The sequence below is a fragment of the Protobothrops mucrosquamatus genome, unplaced genomic scaffold (genome assembly GCF_001527695.2).
Source record: "Protobothrops mucrosquamatus isolate PMUCROS unplaced genomic scaffold, P.Mucros_1.0 scaffold101, whole genome shotgun sequence".
NCBI lineage: Eukaryota > Metazoa > Chordata > Lepidosauria > Squamata > Viperidae > Protobothrops > Protobothrops mucrosquamatus.
Genome location: NW_015386474.1, coordinates 851,185 through 869,928, shown reverse-complemented (window position 1 = coordinate 869,928; position 18,744 = coordinate 851,185). Strand labels below are relative to the sequence as shown.

General features: G+C 38.7%; 1 protein-coding gene across 1 annotated transcript; it reads left to right on the top strand.

Annotated features, from left to right (window-relative positions):
• Nucleotides 1–39: 39 nt before the first annotated feature.
• On the top strand, nt 40–18,459 carry TMEM63C (transmembrane protein 63C; the record flags this gene model as incomplete). The annotated part of the gene is given in 12 exon segments (XM_015812621.1): nt 40–176; nt 2,594–2,716; nt 3,390–3,543; nt 5,680–5,786; nt 6,289–6,375; nt 8,437–8,502; nt 8,713–8,875; nt 9,780–9,885; nt 10,893–11,060; nt 12,047–12,162; nt 15,977–16,048; nt 16,336–18,459. Coding segments are annotated over 12 exon segments (1,512 nt in total), but the record flags the coding sequence as incomplete, so codon positions are not given.
• Between the last annotated feature and the right edge of the window lie 285 nt (nt 18,460–18,744).

Sequence of the window (18,744 nt, the reverse complement as noted above, 5' to 3'; positions counted from 1 at the left end):
AATGACAAAAAAAAAGAAGTAAGCTTATTTCTTTTTGATTAGGTGGATGCTGAGCAGTACTATGGGGAGCTAGAGGAGAAACTGACAGATGAGTTTAATGCTGAACGCAGCCGGATTGCTCTCAAGCGTCTTGACATGGCCTTCGTCACATTCCAGGATGAAAGAATGACAGCCACGTGAGTCTTCCTAGTACAAGGCCAACCCAAGCCTTTGTTATCTGAGGCTAAGAAGTTAATGGATGGGCAGTGGAATCTTTACAGTACTTTAAAATTAGCAATACGTTTCTGCCACAGTTGAGACTAAAGGATAATTTAGAGAAGATTTTTTTTTCAAACTTGACAACTTTAGGATGTGTGGACTTCAACTCCCAGAATTCCCAGCTGGCATCTTAAAATTGGCAGATTTGAAAAACACTGACTCAGAGGGTCAACTGCAAACTTTGTGGCATACACGATTCTCTCCTTCAAGGGAAAAAGATAGCTGAGTTAAATTATCGCTACTGCTCTGCAGCCTATTCTAGCTAATCATTGCTTTGTTTTTTTCCAGTGGTAGGGCCAGACCTGATTACAAATCATTTCCAAAGGCAAAAGTAGATAATTCAATTGCTATGAAAGGCCTCATTCTCTCAGCAAAAATTTATTCAGGGCTTACAGGCTGCTTTATTGGTCCTCCTTTTCCCCTTCTCCTATTTCTCCTTCACTCAAAGGCTATCAGGAATGGTATCAAATCCATTTTGAATACTGGCTGCAGTGGGAAAGGGGTCTTGAAATTAGGTGGCCATCCGTGCTCTTAAGATATTTTGACAAGAGGGTGTTTTATATATTTTTTATTCTGCTGCTTCTAATATACACCATCTGTTTCGTACCATCAATAATATTTGGAATCCCCACATAGCATTGGACATTCTTGTATACTGTACAAGTTATATTTCTTTGGAGTTTTTTCCTCCATACTGCCAATTATTATATATTCATGACAAAATGCCATCATTTTCTCTGGAATAGGTGGCTCCAGTCCTATCATATCTGTCAAAAGACAGAAGGTGAATAATTTAGTTTTTTTCAAACCGAAGCATTGTAGTTTGTCAAAAAGAATTAAATATGGCTTGTAATGCAGCCAACGTGGCATCTTCTATTGCCTTGTGTTGCCCACTCCACAGCAATTGAAGGCTAATGTTAGAACTGAGGATTTCCTTCAGTGAAGATGGATTATTTAGCACTGAGGTTACTGAAGTTTGTGTAACATGCAGAGAGATCTGTGGTCCCATCCATGTCTTGGCCAAAGGTCACCAATTTTTTTTTGTTTAAAAAGTGGAAAAGATGTACTGTTTTTGACCAAGGCCACTCACCAGAACTTGAAACTGCTTGCATACTCAATACCACAGAGCTATATAGCAGGTGCCAACCTCAAGGCTCTAAGCCAGGGGTAGTCAACCTTGGCTCTTTTATGACTCGTGGACTTCAACTCCCAGAATTCCTGAGCCAGCACAGCTGGCTCAGGAATTCTGGGAGTTGAAGTCCACGAGTCATAAAAGAGCCAAAGTTGACTACCCCTGCTCTAAGCAATTATTTTGACCTTGATAGCTCCTCTATTAGCCCTTTGGGACCTGGATCATTTTCAATGTACATTGTTTTCTTTAATCTTTGGGCTCTTTTGGTCAATCTTTAAAGTGATCATATTGGCTTCTAGGCTACCATCATATCAAATTGCTCTGCAAAGACACATAATCTCAGTGTGTTCATTCACAGACAGCCACTCGAAGAACTGCAGTTATAAATAAGTGGCCAGTTCTTCTTTATGTATCTCTTTGTACACTATATTTCCACTGATGTGGGGTAACTGAGAGAACATGTTTGAAAATTATGCATTCTAGGTAAGTTCTTCTTCAACAAGACAATGTTATATCCAAGTTTACAACCTTGAATCCCCATAATTGCTATTAGTATTTCACTGACAAAAATCCTGGTATATGAAATTTCTCAATACTTTGAGTATATAGGAAAGCTGTTTCAGTTTAGAAAGGATTCTTTCATTAGTCACTGTGTTAGATTAATGCAAAATCCATAATTCATGTCATTTGTGCAGTGACATCGTGATTCATATGATGTCACTTACCACCTATGCAGGCATCCATCCCTTTAATTAAGTCAGCTATAATGCCTTGCCTTATTACTGCTATTCCACCGTGGCAGCATTAACAGATATCCCTCTATTTTTTTATTATTCTGGAACTATTTGATGGTTGCATTTGGGTGATACTCCATGTCTAACTTAAATCTCCCTTAATATTTAAGATCAGATGTCCATTTGGGGGCATTGCTGCTTCTTAAATCTTTTAGTTTCATGCACTAAGATGAGCATAGTTTATTTCATGCTATGCCTGAATCTAAGTGTGCAAGTCTATTGAGACATTTGCAAAAGATAGAAAGGATATAAATGGGTTAAACAAAAAAAATGAATTGGTAGCTAACCATGTAGCTAAAAGCATTGGACTGGATAAGGCAATCAACATGATTTCTTAAAAAAATTCCAACACAAACAAGAGGAACCTAGCTAGTTAATTCTCCCTCTTAATTCTTTTTTGGTTTCCCAGTATTTTAAAGGATTACAGTCGCATCCGCTGCCGCAAGCATCCACAACAGTCATCTGTTACTACAGTGGTGAAATCCCATTGCTGGGGTGTCAGCTATGCCCCTGCGCCCAATGACATCATCTGGTAATTTCTCTTTTTTCTTCTCCCAGCATGTAAAAATCTGTAAAAAAAAACATTGAAATGTTAAGTTCTCCCATTATAAGTGTTATATGTTTCTTTATTAGCCATGGGGGGGGGGGTGATTGTTATAACATACAGTCTAGCATATTTCAGGAGAAATATATTGTTGAAAGCATGCCTAGGAGTGACACTAAGTGCAAAAGAAGTATTGAACAAATCTTCTGTACTGCTTGTAAATATTGGTGAATACAGTGTTTAGTCCAGCTGTTCATTACACAGCAATTGCAATTTTAGATTTTAGACAATATTGTGATGGTCATGATTTTTTTGTGTAGATGTTCATGTGGCTTTTATTGTTATTTTCTTACATTGTTAATGTCTACAAATTGTCCCACACAGGAAAGGAATTATATAAACAAATTTTGCCCTCAGACTAGTTTAAAAAGAGAACCAATAAATGCTTAGTTCAGCAGAAGTCATCTAGTCCTAATTTGTTGTGAAAGATTTCCTGTGCATAATTTGTAGTTTTTAAATGCATGTTGTGATCTATGTACAAGTCATAAAAGGACAAGGGGTGGAAGTTTTATCTTGAATCAAGCCCTAACATATTGGTATTGGACAGTGTTTCCTTGCCTTTGTTGCATACAGTCTCCAACCCCTGCTTTCTTTCTCACAGGGAGAATTTATCTGTTGGTGGTGCTTTGTGGTGGGTGAAATTTGTCCTGCTCAACATCTGCCTTTTCCTCCTCCTCTTCTTCCTCACTACTCCAGCCATCATCGTGAACACCATGGACATGTTCAACGTTACACGGCCTGTGGAGAGCCTCAAGGTGCATAGCACAGCTGTGATTCCTTACTGACCCTGAAGCGTTATTTCAGGCGGGATAACATCTCACTCCCAGACTTTTCGGTCTTCCATGCTTAGTCACACTCCAGATAAATTGTACTTGCCTACCTACTAGTTAGGCCGTGATAATTGCTCTAGTCAGACTTCTTAATAATGAAATGCTGCCTGGGTAGACAACACTCTCCGAGAGGTCCCCAGCAGCATACAGGTCAAATAAGGTATCGCAGGAGGTAAAAAATGTATAGAATTGGAAATAATCTAATTTACAAATGAGAACCAAGGAACCCTTAGGTACAAAACATGTAGTCTATAGAGTAGCTTCTCCCAGGATCAGCTGAAGATCCTAATCAGTTTGCAGGTGAGGAACAAATTAGTGTGGCCACTAATCTGTGCTGTTTGTAGGGATAGGAAAATGGCAATTGTCACTGAGTTCAATGGAAGAAAGGAAAAAGCCCCATAACTTCCCTTTTCTTTCTGATTACTTTCTCAAGAACTAGAATTCTACCTCCCCCCCCCCCCAGCTTGGAGCAGAAAACTGGTGATCTACAAATGGGGTGGCTAGGATGAAGAAAGATCTCATGACTTGTCCCTCACTACAGCTCTGCTCAAGACTGTTAGAAAGGAGGAAAATTTGCTTTCTCTCCCCCCCCTAACCATGCCCTGCAAGGATATGTCTAGTGTAGTGCAAATTTGTATGTGTGTACACACACAGGCTCACCCTATGTTTCCATCTGAGCAAATGAGCGCCAATGAGCCAGAAGGATTATTCATCCCGATTTAAAAACTCCTTGCTTGATGCTGCCTCGTCAATGCAGGCTATATCTTTAGTTTGTAGTAGCAGAATGACTTAATATTGAAGGTACTGTTGGAATGATATAAGTCAGGGGTAGGCAATCTTGGCTCTTTTATGACTCGTGGACTTCAATTCCCAGAATTCCTGAGCCAGCATAGCTGGCTCAGGAATTCTGGTAGTTGAAGTCCACAAGTCATAAAAGAGCCAAGGTTGACTACCCCTGGTATAAGTGATCTTCTCCTGTGTAGAAAGAAAGAGAAAGAGCACAAATCTAATTCTCATCCTTTCCCCTTGAATTTGCCTTTATTGTATCACAGTTATAGGTAGTCCTTGACTTATGACCATTTGTTCAAAGTTACGATGGTACTAAAATCAGTGATGCATGACTGGTCCTCACACTTACGATCATCACAGCATCCCCCTCATGTGCTTTAGGCACTTGACAACCTGCTTATATTTATGACGGTTGCAGTGTCTTGAAGTCATGTGATCATGATTTATGACCTTCCTTGCTGGCTTCTGACAAACAAAGTCAATTGGGGAAGCTGGATTTGCTTAATGCCTGTGGTAAAAATGGTCGTCAGATTGGGTCTGGTCATGTTTTAAAAAAGAACAATGGAATTTTTTGGTGGTTAGCTTTTTTGGAAAGGAACCTCATTTTGAAAGTTCTTTAATAAGAAATGGATATCAATTGCAAATACAGTGATACCCTGTTACTCAGTTGCTTTGAAGCCCATCGAATTTGGTGTTCAATCCATTTTGACGCAAAAATTTTGTCCTGGTACTCATCGTTTGCGTGATACTCCGCACACAAGCTAGAACTTGTCAGTGTCGGCTGCCTTGTGGCTCACTACATTATTCCTAATGAGAAAAATTGGTTTGGTACTCACTGCACCTCCCAGATCCAATTAACAATGAGTACCGAGGTACAACTGTACTGTGTTAGGCAAGTTTACATATTCAGAATATAATTATTTTTTTCATGTAACCCGTAGCAAATAACATCAAGACAGATGTTACTGATCAGAAATTTTTCCAGTGCAAACAAAAGATCCTGGTGCAAGCTGACATTTTTCTCTAGGCACTTTAGGGTCTGTGACAAGTAGTCTAATTTCATCAAAACATTTTCCACTTCAAAATATTCCAGTAAATCAAACCTCACCAGTTACAATCCTCAACGCAGAAACAGAGGAAGAAAAGAAACCCAGGGTGAGCTACCAAGCAAAAGAAAGAACACATCTTAGAACTTTTTGGGAAATTGTATGGAGAAAAAGTTCCTGTTTTTGAAAAACACTTGGCTTATCCCCTTTCTCTCTCACCTTCCAGAACCCTATTGTGACTCAATTCTTCCCCACACTGCTGCTGTGGGCGTTTTCTGTGTTTCTGCCTTTCATTGTGTACTACTCAGCTTTCTTCGAGACACATTGGACCAGGTAATTCCAATTTTCTTTTATCACATTGCTACATTTTCAGAGTTTCTCTGGGAATCTTATCTTGCCAGAGCAACATGTAAAAAAAAAACGGATAAATATTCAGGGGAGACCGAGTATCCAGGTATATATTGTTTTGATTTATTCTTTGTCACGTTTCCATTGCACCTATATTTGGAAACATTCTGGATAAACTTTTTCTTACTCTGGCGTTGAGGTGTTTACTTTATTTCTGTGTCTCAGTCTTCCCTTCTGGAACTCTGTCCTCCTTCTAGAACAAAAAAATAAGCAAAACAAAATTGTTTAACCAAACTTAACTCTGCAAAGAAATATAGGCACATGGGTTAATTATGCATATTATTGACAATTTTGTGGTGAAAACATTTCGAAACGTTTTATTGATTATGTAACATTTTGAATTTTCTCCTGAAGAATTTGTGAGGTTTCTTTTCATTGCTGTTCTCTCTCTCCATCCCCCAAATAAATGCATTTTTATTTCCTTTAGGTCAAGTGAAAATCAGATCACAATGCACAAGTGTTATTTCTTTCTGGTATTTATGGTTATCATCTTGCCTTCACTTGGACTGACCAGGTACAGAGCAAAATTGCAAATGCTCCATATAGATCTGGTTTTCATTATGAATAGCTCATGATAATACAACGGAATTGTTTTTTTAAGCACCAAGCTGAGTGTGGTGGTAAGTGTAAAGTGTTGGTTGGCCCTGGATGCAGGCCCTCATACTGATAATCGTTTCCTTTCCTCTTTGATATACTGCCCATATCAAATTATATAATATTAAATTAACTGGACAGTAGTTTAAGGATACTTTTAGACAAGGGTTTATTTCTTTTTATGGACATATTACTTACACTGCAATGAAGTATCTATGGAGATTCTCGGTCATCCAGGTCATAGTTGTCCCAAAGATGCTTTTTCACAAGGCAAATGGACTCTCTTGTTTTGCTTTGAAAACGTTTCACTTCTCATCCAAGAAGCTTCTTCAGCTCTGACTGGATGGTGGGGAATGGAAGGATTTATACTCTTTGCAGACAGTTGGTCATTTGCATTCTTTTAGAGAGTCGTTGAGGCCACTTGGAGGTTTATCTGGGTCCTCAGGGTCACCTGAGTAGTGCAAATGGCTGTGGAGCTTCTTGGAACTGCTGAAAGGACTGTGTTGTAGACTGGAGATAGATGATGTCGTATCCCTCCCCCTATGTTGAGAGAGGGCTGTTCAGTTTTGACATCAATGGCCTCTTTGACCCCTCTTTCAAACCAGCAGTCCTCTCTGTCCAAAATGTGGACTTGGCTGTCTTCAGAAAAGTGGCCTTTGTCTTTTAGATGTAGATGGATTGCTGAATCTTGTCTTCAAAACGTCTTCAAAGAAAAACAAGAAAGTCCAGTTGCCTCATAAAAAAGCATCTTTGGGACTCTAATAAAGTGTGGTATCAGAAAATGGGCTTAACGGAAATAAAACTGTTCCAGTCATATTTGCCTACAAAAGATGTGGGCTTATCTCTGGGCTAATTGTCCATCCTGCACTTTCACTCATCACATAGTATTATTTCAGCCCTTCATAACTGAGTGTCCTTCCCTATGTGATTGTTCACATCCATGGCTGGGAATGCAGACAAGCAAAAAGTTTGAGTATGATTTTGTTAATAGATAAACTAAATACTTAACAATGTCTCATAGGAATATTTCATATAGATATTCAATGGGTTTGTTCATGTTTCCAAATTATCCATTGATGTTACTTTAATGTGCAACATCTGTTCAACATCATGAAAGCTTATGCCTTTTAATAAAATTTGTAGTCTGAAAAGGCACTATCAAGTTCCCTCTGATTTTGGGATATCATGACTCCCATATTGTTTAAAATGTATGTCTGACTGCTGGCATTTCAGTCATGGCCTACATTAAAAATGCTATACAATAATTGTGCTCAACCGATCCTTGGAAAAAAGGAACACAAACACTTTTGAAAATGGGAATAGCAACAGAAACAACAATGTGCCAGCAAGTAATACATTATTAAATTAGGCAGCTAAAATGATGCACTAAACGCTTTCCTAATTTTTTTTAAAAAATCACTAGCTTCTCAAAGGCTATGAACAAGGTCCCACATAAATATTTCACCTACTCCAAGCTTCTGAAAACATGCAGAGTAGCTGATCTGCTGCCAAGTTGGAATAGTATCATCATTACAAAACAATCATAATTTCCTGCTTCGTGCCTTCAGTCTTTGAAACCTGATTCCATTATATACAGAGGGAGTATGTTTGCTGTGTTAGAGATGATAGTTTTTCAAAATGAGAAGAGAAGCTGCTTACTACCTTCACACCATCTCCACAAACCCACCCACCCCCATATTATCCAACCTGTTATTTCAAATTTATAGGAACTATATCTTCCTGCACTGAAATATTAATTGCTACCTTCCATTTGACCACAACATCATGTTTGCTGTTGCTAATTAAAAAGAGTTAAATTAGCTTGGTCGCATCTCTCCGGAAAACTTGTTCTCATCCTCAAGCTGCATACGCTGAAATATGCCCATTTTTACTGAACCACAATAGGGTTCAGGTATGGGTGTTTTTTAAAAGAGTAACAAGCTTATGATGCCTTCTGTTTTTCTTTGTTTCCCCTTCCCAGTTTGGATCTCTTCTTTCGCTGGCTATTTGACACTCACTTTGTGGATCAAGCAGAGATAAAATTTCAGTAAGTGTCGTTGAGCGTTGTGAGTGTGTTGTGAGATGGGTCACCATTTTTAATTTGTGGGATGCTAGTGTCTTGTTCGCACAAAACACATGAAGGCAAGTGGGTCGTTACGATTGCATATGGCCTTCCTCAGGATATAGTTTTGTTATGTTATGCTCTCTCTTTCTCCCTCTCTCTCATGCACACTTTCCTGGATTTTTTTTGATGCAGGTGTGTTTTCCTTCCCGATAATGGTGCTTTCTTTGTCAACTATGTTATCACTTCCAGCCTGATTGGGACAGCCATGGAACTATTACGAATCCCTGGACTCATTGTCTATGCCACACGGCTCTGCTTTGCCAAGTCTGAACCTGAGCGGCTCCACATCAAGCGGGTTTGCTGGGTTTTTATTTTGGAGATTTGAAACCTTGCTGGTAGGATTAGAAGGCTAAGTGAATGGCTGGGATTAGAAGGCTCCTGAATGGCTGGGATTATGTGTCAATAGGTCATATCCAGCAATACTCTTAAAGTGGTGCCATAAATTTCTAGATTTCCCCTAGTGAGGCAATTAAAGTTTTTATGGAGCCAGAACCTTACGAAATGTTGTTTGAGAACAGACTGTGTTTAATCATGGCTTATTTTCTTTAGTCCAGTAATGGTCCCATCTCATTCAAACATAATGCTAAACCATTATGCATTGTTTATGTCTTAGTAAGATGTATCTAAACTCTCCCATGATGGATTAGCATTATTGCAAGTCAGTCTTTGTAGCATGATATCACAAACCATGAACAGAAACATCCTAGTTTAGTTTTGGGCATGAGTGTAGCGATGACATTATGATGCAATTTACAGGAGCTACTTTTCAAGCGAGTTTGGCTCAGGGAAGGCACAGAATCATAGTTTGTTCGGTGAAGAAGTTAGGCTTGATTGTTGTTACTAAGAACCATGGTTTTGAAATGGATTAATAACAGGGTTGTTATCAAGAGTTGGTAATATGTGCCCATCAATGTCCAGAAATCCTTCCATCCATCCTGGATAGTATTTCTGGATCCTCTAAAATTAAATAATTTAAATGTTTAGTTAAACTATTGAAATCTTGTGAAATCACTATAAATATATATATTTTAAGTTGTGTGAGAGTTGTTACCTAAAAAAAGGGCAAACTCTGCACAAAGAAAACAAACTACTGTTAACTGCACAGGATCCCTGAGATTGCTCTCCCATCCTGTCACCATTCATTTATTTTCATTCATAATAAAATTAAAGGTAAGGTGCACTACTGTGTTTTCCTTTAGAATCAAGCCTATGAGTTCCAGTTTGGACTGGAGTATGCCTGGACATGCTGCATATTTGCTGTGGTGATGACCTATAGTATCACCTGCCCCATTATTGTCCCATTTGGTAAGTAGGTGCACAATTTCTTCAAAATTCCTATTGTTGTCAATAACATCTTTAGAGGTCTGGACTCCAGCTGGTTGTAATTTAAGGAAATACTGCCCAATAAACAAGCAAATACAAGCCATGGCTGTTGTCAGCCTTTGGGATGATATCTCTTAATGGGCTTCTGTAAATGGAATCAAAAAGCTATTGAGGTAGAGACCTGTTGACCTATAAAATAAAAGTGAAATGTACATTATTCTGTTCATTTCTAATAGGCAGTAAAATGATATACAAATGACATACAAAAGAATATAGAAATGATAGCCGAGTAGCAGTAATTTCTCCAAATAAGAATTATTTGGGGCAAAAATTGGGTTTCAACACATTGCAAAATTTTAAAGTATGTTATTAACAAACACATCCACTGACATTTAGCCAGTCTTACTCCAGAATTGCTATTTGCTACAAAGAACAGTAGCTTTTTCTATAATAGCCCTTTTTCTGGGCTTGAAGGGAAAGAATTGTTTATTTTTGCCAAGCAAGTAGTGTAGGAGAAACAGGTAAATCCTTCCTCCTTTAGTATTAATCTAAAACAAAGGCCCTAATAGGAAATGAACAAAAGTACAAAAATGAAAACACACATTTATGATATTCTCTAGGTTGATTCTGATTATTGATATAATTGATCCCAAGGAATGAATTTTTATGCAAGAGAAGAGCTACAGAACATAAATAAAAGATGAGGATGAGGATGTTGCTGTGTTGGTAGGGTATAATACAACTGTTGGAGTCATTTACTCAAGATTTTTTTTCCAGCACAATTCCTTGGTAATCTTTCAAATGTCACTAGTGAATAAATCTTTCACATGCAAGCAGATGCTGTACTACTGCTGAACTATGGTCTCTTCCAGCCTTTTCTTTCCTGTAAAATATTTCTGGGCCAATCTCCTTGTTATCCTCCCAGCTACTGCTGTCTCCTCTGAGTAGCCATTCTTCATGCCCCAATTCTTCCATCTCTTTTCACACAGGTTTGCTGTACATGCTACTGAAGCACATGGTTGACCGCTACAATATTTACTACGTCTACATCCCTACCAGGCTGAACCACCGTATCCATTCAGCAGCAGTAAACCAGGTGGTGACAGCGCCCATTCTCTGCATGTTTTGGCTGCTCTTCTTCTCCATTCTGCGTCTAGGTAAGTAAAGTTTCACCAAGCCTTCCGTGAGCTATACTTGGACTAATTAGCCTACACCAACTGTCTCCAATCTTGTACCCTCCAAAGTATGGGACTGCAGTTCTAGCTATGCTGGGTGGAGAATTTGGGGAATTAAAGTCCATTCAGCTGGAGAAAGACAAGATGGAAAAGCCCTCAAGCCAAAGGGCTTGTTCTGTTATTTAGGCAGATCTATTACAGCTAAGCTCTTGGACTTCTTGAGACTCTGAATGCAGAGTTATGTTTATTGTACTTCTTAGAGTGAAAACTCTTCAGTTTTTCTATATAAATGGTTTAGAACTAAGATGGCAGGTTCATCAGCTATCATTTTATGCACATTGAAAATGTAAGGAGTTCATGCCAGATGCGTGCTTATGCATGTGCCAAAAACCTATTAGTCTCTGTGGACTTGGTGCTGAAAAAGATGTTTTCCTACTATTACATGGAACTGCGCATAGTACAACTGATCCCAAAATGAATTAAGGCACTTGAGAATTAGATAACACTTCAGTTAAAGGAGAATTTGTGTGTATATTTTGGAGCAGAACTGCAGCATTCATTTCTTGTGTTCTTCATGGCAAGCTGTAATGGGCACTAGGAATAACCCTGAGGAAGAGGAGAAAGCCACAGTCAAATCAGTGGTCAGATAAAAGAAATTGAGCCTGGGCCAGAAAAGCAATTTAAGACTTGGCAAACATGACACTCCCTAGTTAATTTAAAGTGTACATGAATTTGTTAATGGGCAGGCTTGAACAGAATAAGGAGCTAACAATCATTCCTTGAAGTTTAGTTTTAGAAGCAGTAATCAGTAGTATGTAGAGAGCCCTCATGCAGATGGGATGAGCTTTCTTCCTAACACAAAAGGCCTCTGAGTTGCCAGCTGCTAGTCTACCATGAACCGTAGGCAGAGGAGGCAGTGAGAATGGGTGCATTGTGCCAATCTGTTTTTCTCTTCCCCAATGCTGTAGGCTCTGTTCGTCCCATTACCATTTTCACCTGTGTGGTTCTTCTCTGCTGCATTCCCTTTTCCTTCTTTGGTCTGTGCCTGAAGAAGTTTCATCCAAGGAAACCTTCCAGCTATCAGGTAACCGTGCATTTGTTTCTTGGCTTGTACAGTATCCAATGGGACACCTTCATGGATCAGTCTTTCTTTCCCATCACAGTCCCCAAATCTACTCCAGACCTTGAGAGACTCTCTGGAGCCAATTTGGTGAGACACAAAAGAAGGAGAAAAACAAGAGAAACTTTTATTGTACAAGTGGAAATCAGCTGACAACAACATTGGATCTTTGTGGCTGTTTCTTATAATTGTTTGTGACTAGTTGCCACTAGAGAGGCAAAGCATGAAGACATGGTTCTAATTTTAATTTCTGGATGTAATAACACATAGCTAACTATTATTTTATAACTATTCCCCCCCCCTCCTTTTCCCCTCCTTTTTCCTGTAATGCAGTTCTGGGATGAATGCCCCATCTATTCCTAAACAGTTAGAAATCCAGTATTAACAGATGTATGCACTGAGTATGCCAAATAACATATTGATGATAAAAATCTTTAAAGACAGAAAAGGGCCTACAGGTCCAGAACTCCTACTGTTTCCGTTCTGAGAAGCAATTTTTGATGTACTCAGTGAAATAGTCAAAGTTCAAACAATTATGTGTTTTTCTTGCATCTTTGTGGTTCCCAAACATCTCAGAAACTTAGTGGAGTTCCAGTTAATTATAAAAAGTAATATAAAAAAGTATGTATAAAGTACCAGATTTGTGTTTATGTGTAGGTAGATAGGCATTATTGTTTCTGTGATAGATTTCTTGATAGTTTACTTTCTATCATTCCTTTTTGGCTATATTAGTTTTCTAAACATTATTTTTGTCATACTGCATTAAGAATAGATTGAATCACACACAAGTTTTCCTTTCTTTTTTAAATTTCAAGTCAGTGTAGTGTTCATAAAATACTTTTTCCCCAAAAGTGTTAACATGCACTTTCTTCTTCTTTCATTCTGTTAATCTGCTTTATTTATCAGAGGTTTAGAAAACAACATGCCAATGATAGTCCCATCCCCATTTCTTTCTCACAACTACTTTTGTGAGGTAGTTTATCATTAAAACAGTAAGTGTCATTAATTAATAGAAATTTGAATCTAAGTGGGTTCAAACATTAACCATTAATTGTTTAATTAAACCACAGTAGCTGAACTCCTATATTAACGTACTAATACAAAATGAAATGAATCACATTGTAGATTAATGTTCATAAAGAGAGTTCATAAAGAACTCTCTGATAAATTGAAAAACAAAAAGGACAAGTATAAAAAGTGGAAAGAGGGGTACATAACTAAGGCAGAATATCAGCAAATAGCCCGAGCCTGTAAAGATAAAGTGAGGAAAGGTAAGGCTCAAAATGAACTAAGGCTTGCAGCAAAAGTCAAAAATAACAAAAAAAAGCCTCTTTCAACATGTAAAAAAACCAGGTGACAAAATTAATGGGCCAGAGGAATGCTGTGGATATAATTTACTTGGACTTCAGTAAGGCATTTGGTAAAATAGACCACAACCTACTACTTGATAAGATAGAAAAATGTGGGTTAGACAGCATTACCACAGATGGATTCATAGCTGGCTGACTGGCCATATTCAGCATGTGCTCCTCAATGGAATTGCATCTACATGGAGGGAAGTGTGTAGTGGGGTGCCCCAGGGCTCTGTTCTGGGCCCAGTGCTCTTCAACATCTTCATCAATGATTTGGATGAGGGGATAGAGGGGGAAGTCACCAGCTTTGCAAATGACTCCAAGCTGGCAGGAATAGCCAACACTCCAGAAGATAGGCTTAAGATACAGAAGGATCTTGACAGACTTCAACATTGGGCGTTATCTAATGAAATGAAATTCAACGGTGAAAAAAATAAGGTTCTACATTTAGGCAAGAAAAACCAAATGCACAGGTACAATATAGAATAGATGGTACCTCGCACAATAGTAGTAACTGTGAGACGGATCTTGGAATCCTAGTGGACAATCACTTAAATATGAGTAGTGTGCTGCAGCTTCCAAGAAAGCCAACACAGTGCTAAGCTGCATTAACAGAGGGATCGAATCAAAATCACGTAAAGTGTTAATACCACTTTATAACACCTTGGTAAGGCCACACTTGGAATACTGCATCCAGTTTTGTCACCATGATGTAAAAAAGATGTTGAGAATCTAGAAAGAGTACAGAGAAGAGCAACAAAGATGATTAGGGGACTGGCGGCTAAAACATATAAAGAACAATTGCTGGATTTGGGTATTAGTTTAATGAAGAGAAGGACCAGGGGTGACATGATAGCATGTTCCAATATCTCAGGGGCTGCCACAATGAAGAGGGAGTCAAGCTATTCACCAATGCACCTGAAGGCAGGACAAGAAGCAATGGATGGAAACTAACCAAAGAGAGAAGCAACCTAGAACTAAGGAGAAATTTCCTGACAGTTAGAACAATTAATCAGTGGAATAACCTGCCTCCAGAAGATGTGAATGCTCCAACACTGGAAGTTTTTAAGAAGACACTGGACAGCCATTTGTCTGAATTCTCCTGCTTGAGCAGAGAACTGAATTAGAAGACCTCCAAGGTCCCTTCCAGCTTCTATTCTATTCTATTCTATTCTATTCTATTCTATTCTATTCTATTCTATTCTATATTCTATTCCATTCCATTCTATTCTATTCTATTCTATTCTATTCTATTCAATGTTTCCTGCCTGAGCAGGGGATTGGACTAGAAGACCTCAAAGGTCCCTTCCAACTCTATTATTATTATTATTGGTGTTGTTGGTGTTGTTGTGCAATATATAAACTATGTGCTAGTTTATACTGGGTGGATGACCCATGGATCACATATAGTCCCTAACACCTGAGATGTGCTGGCCAACTTCAATGGAAAAATGAGCAATTTGTAACTGTTTTTCAAATGATTGCTCTGGCGTAGAAATTTTTAAGGACCCAGATGGTTAGACTAGAAGACCTCCGAGGTCCCTTCCAACTCTATTATTATTCTATACTACTCCATTTCAAATCCCCACCAACAAAGGGCCAAAGAAATTAGTCCTGTTCCTTCTAGTGACAACCTATGGTCTACTCTGGTCCTCCAAACCTTCAAAAGTTGCCTACACCTCAACATGCATTTTTTTGTTCAAAGAGGTTTTTGAAATAACTCAAATATCAGATTATCATGCTCTGCTCACAGGGACTGTGAAAGGGCTGCATTTACTGTATAAATTATTGTTAAGCTTGATCAGCATTTAAGCTTGATCAGCATTTTAGTGTAGCAGCATCCATCCTGCAGTATATCAATAGAAAAGTTGGAACAATTTTCCAACTTCCTCCCAACATGGCCTACAGCCGGGGTGACTGGAAATCTGGTGATCTGAATACATCTGGACTGACTCATGTAAGGGTAGGCTAAATTAATGCTACAACAGCAGCGTCTCAGAACAAAATGTTGCCGTCAGTTTCAGAAATTATCCTGCATCTTCTGACTAACAGACATTCCATCATGATATGTTGTAAGAAAACAGTTGTTGAGATGTCCCAAAGATGCTTTTTCATGAGGCAACTGGACTTTCTTGTATTTCTTTGAGGACATTCGCTTCTCCTCTAAGAAGCTCCTTCAGCTCTTCAGTTCTTCACTGAAAATGGGAGGGAAAAACAGGAACTAGACAAATCAGCTGGAAATACTTTGCTATATAGATAGAAAAATATTGGATTAATCAAGTATTCTGGGACTGGATTTCATTATTCAATTACTCTCAATTTTAATTCTAAGATTGTTTAGATTTGGGGAGTGACTTCCAAACAGAACAAGCATTCTTGCTTTTTTGTCTTACATCCTATTTACATTCTTCTCCATCTGCAAACAGATGTCAGAGCAGTCTGATGGAGCTTTCAATGATACAGAAACAAGTAGCATCTCTTCCACACCCAATTCGAATGTAAGTACATTCATAATTTATCATAAGTCTTACACAGCTATGACAGTTGCAGTTGTACAGTTGCGTTCATTAAGTTGCACTTATACAGATTCCTGTTGAGGTATGTGCCCTAGACGTTTTTAATGTTCCAGAGATGCTTCACAAGCCACAAGCAATAATTGCCGCCATACGGTTGCCAAACTTGGAAAAGTGGGGAGAGTCTGTATTAAAGGAGTGACCTACCTTGTTAGCCAAAGAGATGAAAGCCAAAAGCCCCAGAATTTAACCATCTTGTTTTTGCGTTGCAGATGTTTGTGGCCACTGTGCTTCAAGAGCCAGAATTAAGTCTTACGCCAGCAGCTTCCCCAGCTCATCAGTCTTATGGCACGATGGGAGGCCGCCTGGAGCAAGCAGAAAATATAGAGGAAGGTGGCATGCCAAGTTTTGAAACAGAACTGGAAAACACAGAAGGCAAATATAGAACCGGACCCATGCTGGACACCCAAACACATTATCATTGATTTCATCCTGTCAAACCAAAGATAGATGGACAGAAGTGTTGAATCTTCAGAATGCTGGAAAGAAGCATCATAACCCAAAATCTAAAAAGCCCCAAGCTGCTACACCAGATAGTTTGGGGGAAAGACCTGAAGTTGTAATTTGGACCAGAACCAGTCAGGCAGATGGATGATGGGCCTTTTTAAGTCTTAACATCTGTGGGTCATGCTGTTAGAATGGTGGATGCAAAACATTGAGATGTTGAGCACAGATACAGACTACTGAGATATTCTGAAGAGATAGTGTTATTTCTATTCTATACACCAGCTGCTTAGCAGCATGTTCTATACGTTACCTCTGTTCTGCTCCAGGTTGACAGACTGCCATTGTTTGGCTCTTTCTGAGTATTCTGGTAAATCATCTGAATTCTCAGTTGTTCCATATTCTCTTCCTCCCTCTGCCCACTATTTTGCTTTTTTTAAAAAAATACTTTGGTCATATGAAGATACTTCTCTAGCTTGAGCAATCTTCTCATGGCAGCAAAAAGAAAGAAAGGACTGTTTTGATTTGATCAGTGCAATGTCCATAATAGCTGTGATCCTTTCTATAAACCATTAGTGAAAGGGGTAAAGACATATGGAATGCTGAGCATCCTTGGATATACATTCGCAATCACTGCAAATCTCAGTATATTGCCAACTGCAGAACCAAAGGCCTCTGTTTTCTGAATGATCGAATAATGCTTCTGCTGCAGTTACTGCTTTTTTCCAAATCCATTGCCTGTAAGAAAGATTTCCCGGCTAATTCGATTGAAGTGACAAGCCTAACTTGTCTCTGTTTTTCGAGGCCTGCCTTTGGCTAGTTTCTGGCTTAGCAAGCAGAAGAATGCTATTTTCCAATTTTGCATTATTTTGGATCAGATGAGGTGGAAACTTCCCCATTCCTGGTTCAACAACAGATTTCAATATGGGAGAAGGGGAAAAGGGATTTCTAGTGCTAACAGGTAGAGCTATGTGTATAAAAATCTGGCCCAGTTTCCTATAAACCAGGGATAGGAAAAAGTTGATCATCAGACAATTTAAGGAAAGGCGAAAGGTTTAACCTATGTCAACCATATATTTTTTCTTTAATAGGGGAATTATTTGTACAATTGAAGAAGAACCAGATTTAAACACATGACTGTTCACTAATCACATCTAGAGTGGCATTAAGTTGATAGTAGAAACTGGAGTGAAGTGGCAGGTAGAGGTAAAGTCTCTGTCCTTAAATAATGCATTGTCCTTTTTGCACCAGCATGTTTGAGGTTGCCAATTGCCAACTGGCATGATGTCCCATGCCTAAATTTGGAAAGTCCCAAAGAAGACAACTAAATAATACATATGCTTTTCAGAATGGCTTTCTGTTAGACATGTGCATGGGAATAGATCAGTTTCCTTTCAAAGCTACCACTATAAGAACAACACTACTTCTAATTAAACTGCATTCAAACATTAACCAGTTAGATCATGGTCGGGAATTTGTGTACCTTTCCTCCAGTAGAGATGTACTGTAATCCCAGGAAGTATCATCGAAGGTGAGGGATACTGTAAGCTAGAGACACACAGGTTCTTCAATCTGCATTAGGCCATTGTTTCTCACAGCACCATTCTGCTAGTTCCTGGCTCTAATGGATTGTGTACTTTTCTCTTGAACTGTGTTGTAAGACCTACAATGGAGCAATCTGAAAATGTCTAAGAGATGAATAATGCTATTAAAAAATACATAGAAGGGAAAGTTCATAGGTGATTTGAAGAAAATCACCACCCTCTTTTTTCACAGGATTCTTATGCTTTGAATAACTACCAATCCTGTAAGTAATAAGTGAAATGTTCCTAACTTAATGGATGTTATAAATGGAGAAAACACACTGCATAATACTAAACTGCTGTACCGAACAGGTTTTCCCTGATAAATGTTTTCCTGTTCTACAATAGTAAAGGAAACAAAAAGACAGAAAACAGAAATTTGACTAACTGTGGATTTCTCTTCCAAGTTTAATAGAGAGCAGTCCTCAGGTCAGGATGACATCTCCAGTTGGAATAAGCAGACCTGTCCATTTCTCTCCAATGGAGGAGCCACCTGGACTTTTATGTGCTTCAGCCATTTCTGAGATAACAGAATTCGAAAACTGAAGAAATATTGCCACTGAAAAAAAGAGACTGGTGAGCTCAGTAGAAGTT